This window comes from Chanos chanos, chromosome 7, assembly GCF_902362185.1.
Source record: "Chanos chanos chromosome 7, fChaCha1.1, whole genome shotgun sequence".
NCBI lineage: Eukaryota > Metazoa > Chordata > Actinopteri > Gonorynchiformes > Chanidae > Chanos > Chanos chanos.
Window position 1 is genome coordinate 24,798,050 of NC_044501.1, and position 8,831 is coordinate 24,806,880.

The following is an 8,831-nucleotide window of genomic DNA, read 5'->3' on the forward strand; positions in this document are numbered from 1 at the left end:
CTCTGGACTTCAGCTGCAGCCAAGCCTCCCTCTCATTGCCAAGCGGCGATCAGCGCTTCATCAGGAAATACCAAATAAGGGCAAGGAAGTGGAAACCCAGCGGAATCAATCCTTATGTAGTCACGACCTTATATGGCATGGCGGAGATAGGTTTTCCGGCCAACGTTCCACTACAGCAGAGACGGGAAATCCGAACGTTTGCTGTTGCCATTGGGGAGAACAGCAAGTATTCTACCCGTCTCGTTCTGGGATTTCTCTAGGATTCTACCATCAATGTGAATCGATTTAGAGTGAGGGAGATATTGAATCCTCCTTCTCGATTTATTGCACAGACTTAATGTTAAGTCTCCGCTTTTTCCTCTCGACAAACGTCATGTGTCTTCCACTGCAGAGCCTAAATATGGTCTTCCTCCAGTCCATATTTGGACATCTACGTCACGGCAAGAGGGTATATAAAGGAGTGGGAATTCTCTGTCTCGAGATAGAGCACTGAAAGCTCGAGCGGGTCTGCGCTAGTGTAGACAGCAAATAGGCAAACACATAGCTATATATTTCAGAATAACATTTTGACACAAAACGTGAATGAACTCAAATTAATAATAACAGACAAAACAATTAGCCAAAAGACTAAAATTGGCTTAATATAACATAATTACAATTTAACCTTTTTTGTTGTTAGGGAATCAATATAGTAAGGAGGAAACATTTGACCTCAGCCTTTTTGAAAAGAAGTGGATTTTTTCCTTCCTCTGGAACAAAAAACAGGGGGGTGGGGGGAAGGAAACGAAGAGAAAGCTTTCAGCTCCCGGTGGAAGTGTCAGGATCACCCTGAGAGAAGAAGCCACAGCAGCATCTTTACACTTCTGTCCCAAAGGGGTTGGTGGTGACTTTTCTCCACCAGTGCGACTAACACATACACTCCATACCTCACACACTCTAGAAGGATGGCTGCAGCTAAGACCGAGATGCTCCTGCCTGCTCTGCAGATCTCTGACCCCCTGAGCTTTCCTCATTCCCCGGTGGATAACTACCCCAAGCTGGAGGAAATGATGCTGCTGAACTCAGCAGGGACACCCTTCCTCAATGCCTCTGCTCCGGAGGGTGCAGGTTTCGGCTCTGGGGAGCCTGGAGAACAGTATGACCATCTAGCTGGAGGTAAGAGTTCAACCCAAATCATCCATTACATAGACAGAAACAATCACCTAAATGCTGATTTCAGAAACAGTTGCATAGCTTACTTAAGTTCAGTTTTTACAAATATTTCATAACTACCATTATTAAGTTCAGTAAATTTTGCAATATCATGTATCTATCTATCTATCTATCTATCTATCTATCTATCTATATATATATATATATATATATATATATATATATATGTGTCTGTGTGTGTGTGTGTGTGTGTGTGTGTGTGTGTGTGTGTGTGTATGTATCAGAAAACAGAGAAGCTATCATTGCATCTGTTAATATTTAATATTGCATTTATTGCACTGCATGTCTATTAGTATTTAATATTAGGGAATTAAGGATGGGTTCCATTTTTCCTTTTGAAAACAATGCTTGTAAGAGGGGAATGCACTGTCAGTAATCAGTTGCCTTTGGCTATGTAATTGGTTTTTAAGAGGCTGTAAGATTGGATGAGAGAGAACTCAGAGGAGCATGCTTGCAGATGGTTTAGCTTGTGCTAGCACTTGTGCTTTTCTCTTGGGTAATGGGGGAGTTTCACGGTGTGTGTGCATGTGTGGGAGGGGGTGTTATTCTGCTTTCCTACTGCTTTCACTTGGAATAGTTTAGCTTTCCATCAGGATAATTCATCAGCAATACATTGAGACATTTAAATGCACAGAAGTTCCAGGAGTAAAGTAAGAAAAAGAGACAAAAAAGACATGTGCTTGACCATCCTTGTTTTTTTGCCATTGGTGTTTCTGCAGATACGTTACCAGAGATTACCATCAACTGTGAGAAATCTCCAGGCGAGCAGAGTTACCCCGCTCAGCGGTTACCCCCCATCTCATACACGGGGCGCTTCACCCTTGAACCCGCTGCCAGTAGCAGTAACAGTTTGTGGGCAGAGCCTTTGTTTAGCCTGGTCAGTGGGCTCGTTGGTATCAACCCACCTCCAACATCTATTCCATCCTCTTCCACACAAACCAGTCCTCCCTCTTCCTCTACGTCTCCCTCCGCCTCTTCCTCATCTTCGTCATCCTCGTCCTCCCAAGTCTCCAGCCTCAACTGCTCCATCCAGCAGACTGAACCCAACCCCATTTACTCTGCAGCCCCCACCTATACCAGTGCCAGCCCTGACATCTTCCCTGAGCCTGGAGCCAACTTCCCCTCTGCTGTGGGGGGGTCACTGCAGTACCCTCCCCCTGCATATCCTACAGCCAAGGCCTGCAGCACCAGTTTTCCCGTGCCTATGATCCCAGACTACCTGTTCCCACAGCAGCAGAGTGAGATCAGCCTGGTTCCCCCCGACCAGAAACCTTTTCAGACGCAGGCAGGACAGCAACCGTCTCTAACACCACTCTCAACAATTAAGGCTTTTGCCACACAGACTGGCTCACAGGACCTAAAGACTGTCTACCAGTCTCAACTGATCAAACCCAGTCGCATGCGCAAATACCCCAACCGGCCCAGCAAGACGCCACCACACGAGCGGCCATACGCCTGCCCTGTGGAGACCTGCGACCGGCGCTTTTCACGCTCTGATGAACTGACACGCCACATTCGCATCCACACAGGCCAGAAGCCGTTCCAGTGCCGCATCTGCATGCGCAACTTCAGCCGCAGCGACCACCTGACCACACACATCCGCACTCACACCGGCGAGAAGCCCTTCGCCTGTGAGATCTGTGGTCGCAAGTTCGCCCGCAGTGATGAGCGCAAACGTCACACCAAGATTCACTTGAGACAGAAGGACAAGAAATCTGACAAGAGTGCGGCAGCTGTCATACAGAGCTCCATAACAGCCGTCACTATCTCTGCTTCCTCGCCTGTGTCCAGTTACCCATCCCCCATCGCCTCCTATCCGTCTCCAGTCTCCTCCTACCCATCTCCAGTGACCTCCTGCTACTCCTCACCCATCCACAGCTCCTACCCCTCTCCCTCTGTCGCCACCACATACCCCTCCGTGTCCAGCACCTTTCAGACACCAGTCGCTACATCCTTCCCTTCAGCAGTCGCCACCAACATCTACAGCTCACCCGTCACCACTCCTCTGCCAGATATGCAACCCACACTCTCACCACGAGCAGGGGAGATCTGCTGAGATCTCTGCTCCTCTCCCTGTCCTGCACATTTTCAGCCCACCCTTTCCTGTGTTTGAGAGAGCGAGAGAGAGAGAGACAGCGTAAGGAGAACTGTTATTTGCCTGTTAAAAGCACTTTTTTGAGAATTTCTTCCACAAGAAGACAGACAATAAAAAAGGGATTTTTTTTCAGCCTCCTCTGAATCTTTACTTGTCAAATGAGGCCTACAGAATTGTAAACTGACAATAAAAAGGACAGACGGTGCCAATTTGTATATGCAGACATCTACGTGTCTGAGAAACGAATACTTTGTTATTGAAATACGTGCAGACTCCAAGCTCAGATGGCCTGACAGAGATGACAGGCACCCTTTTATAAAAGACTGAATAATATACATAAGCTACATTATATGTATAGTGTTCATGTGCCATGTGCCATGTTTTTTATTTTTATTTGATTTGATTTTTTGGCACCAGTTGTGAAGGTTAATTTGAATATTTGCATTGTATTATTTTAACTGAGCAGGGCCATGTTTACTAGGATCATATTCTGTATTTCGTAGTGAAAATGCTGTGATACGTTCTTGGTTTTGTTTGGATAAAGCACTTAATTATTCTAAAGCATGTGTAACAGTGATGTTAGTTTCTCTTATTTTGTAAATATCACCCACTGGTACTATCCTTCTCTTTGTCATATGTTACAAAGCAGTCTTTGGCGGGGGTGGGGGGGGGGGGGGGGGGGGGGGGTTGACATAAAAAAAAAAAAAGAAATCTACAAGTTTTGGTGCCTTTTGTGAAGACTCACTCATATTTGGACACAGTTATCCGCGTGAATAGATGCATTGCATCCAGCCTTAAGGTGAAAGAGGATTATTCAATTTTTTTTTTTTTTGCAGAATGTAAAACATTTCAAGGAAAAGAGGGGGAAAATGGGAAGGCGCTGCTTCAGTTCATAAGGATGTAAGCAAAAACGAAAACTTTAAAATATATTTTTGTAACTGAAATGTACATATAACTATGTTCAGGGTTTGGAATGCTGTAGTTACCTACTGAGTAGGCATGGGATTTTTGTATGTTATTTACATGCGGTCCATTATTTTGTTGTTATTTTTATTTTGTATTTGTGTTTGTTAAACCAAGTGACTGTTTATGGCTTCTATACACATTGAATGCGCTTAACTGCCAATAGGATATTTGGTGTACAAGATATCCTTTCAGAACTGAATTATAAATAAAATATAAATATATATGTTTGAACTCACATATTCTCGTGCTCACAGATTTATTCCATATCTCCACTTCTACCTTAAAATGAGATGGACTTGCATTGGTTGAAATGTTTTACTCAGACCTATTTTACTCAGGTCCTTCTGGACGTACCAGGCATAACATATCCTTTGATTTTTACAGTGTATATATACAAACTAGTCACACAGCCCTTTTGATGTGGTTATATTCATGATCCTCCTATAACAACATATTCTAATTAGGCCACTGAACAATCTCCTATAAGATGTTCAGATAACATTAACTATAATCATAGACATAGACATGTGATCCTGGTCTGATATGTACACTGTGCATTGGATCTGGGAGTGTCCAAGTTAAATATTATACTGTATAAATGAGTTCAGCTGTCTCATGTAAGTGATACAACTATTTATTTCGTTCTGTAAAATAGGCTGAACTAAAATTTTTCAGTAAAAAAAAAAAAATACATATAAAATAAAATAAATTCCTCATTAAGATGAGATAAGGGAAATGTAAACAGGTGAGACACCTGAAATGTGAAATCTGCAGTATGTTACACTGTATGTGCAGTACTGAAACTCCTTTATTTGGAGGTTAGATAACTGAGATTCCAAATCATGCAGCTGTTCAAAGATCATATTGTTTTCCCCTCTCTGCAACTTATCAAAGCATTTCACAGGCATCAGGAGGATATACTATCAAAGCTGGGGAGTGAAGTCGTGGCAGGATGCGCTTGGGGCTTAATTAAACACTGAGAGTGATCTTGTAAAATCAGTTGACAATAAAAGGGGTCCTTGTAATGGGCCCGTGAGTCGATTGAGTTTGTCACAGGAGAAAAGTTTCAATAACCAGGTTCCTTTCAAGACTATACATGCTTTTTTAGGGTCTTCTTTATGTTCTAATATGAATGACTATGTAAAACAGGTAATATCAATCTGCTGAAGCTAATTTCTCCGCTGCCAGAAAGATCAAATGAAATCATCTCTTTCTCTCTCTCTCTCTCACTCTTGCTGCTATAAGCTCATCCCAGGTGACTGTATTTTTTCCCCATGTCAGACAGGACACACACCAGAGTTGGTGTGAAGACATGTCTGTGTGAATGTACTGTGTTAGCATGTGTTTGTTTTGATTAGTTCCCATAAGAAAAGGTTTTTGGGAAGGTGTGCGAGATGTGCAGGAGTACCTTTGGCAGAGAACTAAAAACAGACGATTCACAACATTCATAAAACCATCATTCACTGCAAAAAGTTAATTTTCTCACATCATTTGCAAAGATACAGAGCACAAAAGGTGGAAAATAACATATCAAAATCTAAGTGCATATGCCAGGGATCTCCCATATCATAAAGCAGTTTTTTCTTGTGCAACACGCTGAGTCAAATAACAGCTCATGGAGATAATGTGTACGTAAAAAGGGAATATTAAGCTTGCAAGTGGTTAAGAAAGAGGTAAAAAAGGAAAAGAAGAGGAAAAGATTATAAAAGAAAAAAAGAGACACAGTCAGTAATGATGTAGACAGTGCTGCTACTACATGCACAAGCACACACACACACACACTCATTCATGCGCACACACACAGTCATGCACGCATGCATACACGCACACACGCACACACATGCACACACATACACACGCACACACACACACACACAAACACACACACACAAATACATTTAAGGAACTAGGCTTAGTCTCTCTAATTTTCTCTCTACCTCTGTTCCATCATATGATATGGCACACAGCAATACAATGCAAAACAGCAACCAAAACAGGTCACTGTCACAACATTTCAGTTCAATCAATTCATCCATGTTATTTCATAAAAAAAAAAAAATCCATAAAGTACTCACTAATTTTAAAGCAAGAGTACTTGATTCACATAAAAACATAAAAACATAAAGACATAACGGTCATAACACTATTTGAAAAATACAAAGCTACATGATTTGTATACATTAGACATTAGAAAGACACCACAACTTTCATGTCCCTATTCACCATGGTATGGCCATCAGGTACCCCCTAAAGCAGACAAACACCACACACACACACACACACACACACACACAAACACACAAAGGCCAGCCACAGGTATATGCACACATACAAACACAAACTCTCTCTCTCTCACACACACACACACACACACACACACACACTTTAGTTATCATAAAGTTGTCATAATTAACACGTGCACGCACACACTCTCTGACACACACACACTCATTTTAGTTATCATAAAGTTGTCGTAATTAATAAGGGGCGTGCACACACTCACACGCACACACATGCACGCGCACACACACACACACACACATACACACATGCAGAGACATATCACCTGACTGTGGCAGGTCTGTACTGGAAGAGCAGTGTCTTTGCCAAAGAATGTGCTTGTTCTCTTATTCTTTTTAGGGCTGACATGTAGGGTATGAGAAAAAAAAAACTGTCATCCCTTTCTTTCTTTCTCTCTCTCTCTCTCTCTCTCTCTCTCTCTCCTTTCACCCAGTGTAAGTGAGGATGTTAATGAGCGCTGCCATCCTGATGCAAGGTCCGTCTGCACTTCTCTCTTTTCTTTCATCCAGATACAAATGTGTTCTTATTGCGTCTTCACCCCCGGGCCTTTTAAGATCCCTTTTTGAAATATGCTGTTTGATAAGCGCATCATTGGCTAAGTCCCTACAGTGATTAGGCCTGCTTTAATGTAAGAACAGGGAAATGACAGAATGAGGGAGGAGAGAGGAGTAGAGAGAGGGAGGGAGGGAAGGAGGGAAGGAGACTGCTACACTGGAGTGGATGCTGGCATAGATGGGAACGTTGGGGTCTTCCGGTCTCCTGCCTCTCACTCTCACACAGACAAAAAGAACCTGGCCCTGCGCCAGAGTCCTCTATTAACTGATCCTTAACACACAGGCAACCTAGCTCCGAACTGACACTTAACACAGGCAACCCAGCTCCGAACTGACACTTAACACAGGCAACCCAGCTCCGAACTGACACTTAACACAGGCAACCCAGCTCTGAACTGACACTTAACACAGGCAACCCAGCTCTGAACTGACACTTAACACAGGCAACTCAGCTCTGAACTGGTTATTGATCTCAAGACGCAAGTGGTCTCAGTTCTTTCTGAGGCCACCAGGCTTCTGCAGGCTCTATAAACACTGCACATCTGAGAACACAGGAGAAAGTGGTCTTTGGTTACTGTAAAGCACTGGAGCCAGTGAGAAGACTGAGCTATGGCAGGCAGTTCACACCCACTCTGAAACTTGCTGAACCAATCAGAAATCCACAAAAATGAATTGTTAGCAATTACTTTGGTCACAGTCAAATGTACGGTGTATTAAAATGTCTGTTCCACTCACTTACACAATCCATGGTCCATGCAGACCAGAGCCCACTCATCATCTGTTCTTATTTGGTTCTTTGGCTGGACCAAGGGTTGCCATGGTGATTCTCCACTGCTAAACTAGTTAGTATTTTGTTTGTAGTCAACTAACCAGCTGAGATAGTATCAGTGCTAGTTAACCTGTCCTATCTTGTGATTGTCATTAAAGACCAAGCTAATCTGACCCAATCCATAATGTTTGGAGGATCTCTATGCACCTTATTCCACCTCTTTGATTTTTAGGGACACATGGTCATAAGAGAAGCTAACAGCTAACGACTAACATTGACTGCAGATACATTCAGGTATCAGATGTCAGCCACAATAAAGGCAGTGAAGTGTTGTGCATAGTAAGTTTTAATGACGTCGCACAGTTTGATAGAAAAAAGCAAGATAAATGAGGAAATAACAAAATGTCCCAAATGTTGGCATTTCCATTGCTGACAGAACATAACCTCAGCATCAAAACTTGTTCAAAACAAAATGTGTCCTTGAAAGATATCAGCTTTATGGTTAGAACTCGACCCTAAGTGACCCTTTTTCTCTCTTTTTCTCCCTGGGTTAGCAGCAAATTGTTCTTGTGCATGGATGATAACTTCATTGATATTAAGACAGAACAGCTGTAAGCTGTAAACAGTGTCTGAAATGCTGTAGACAGATGCTGACAACTAATTCAACCCATTACTCATTACCAACACACTGTATGGTGTGTCTGTAATAGAATCCAACTTTTGTTGGCTGTAACCAGTAGGTAATTTGTTACTTTTTAATAGTGGCGGTGGCCCAATGGTCAACAGGGGGGATGGCCCAATGGACAACAGGGGGGATGGCCCATTGGTCACTGACACTACTCTACATGGTATATAGGGGGATGGCATCCCCCCTCATCCCCCTACAAATCGCCTACTGATTATAGGGGTAGCCAAGGGAGAGGTGTAGGAGAGG

At 42.9% G+C, this 8,831-nt stretch overlaps 1 protein-coding gene across 1 annotated transcript; it reads left to right on the top strand.

The window, feature by feature from the left end:
- The first annotated feature begins 506 nt into the window (after positions 1–506).
- egr1 (early growth response 1) lies at positions 507–3,971 on the top strand. The gene is made up of 2 exons (XM_030779961.1): positions 507–1,155; positions 1,932–3,971. Exons 1-2 carry the CDS (start codon positions 945–947, stop codon positions 3,266–3,268), a joined length of 1,548 nt encoding a protein of 515 aa, XP_030635821.1. The 5' UTR covers positions 507–944; the 3' UTR covers positions 3,269–3,971.
- The last annotated feature ends 4,860 nt before the right edge of the window (positions 3,972–8,831 follow it).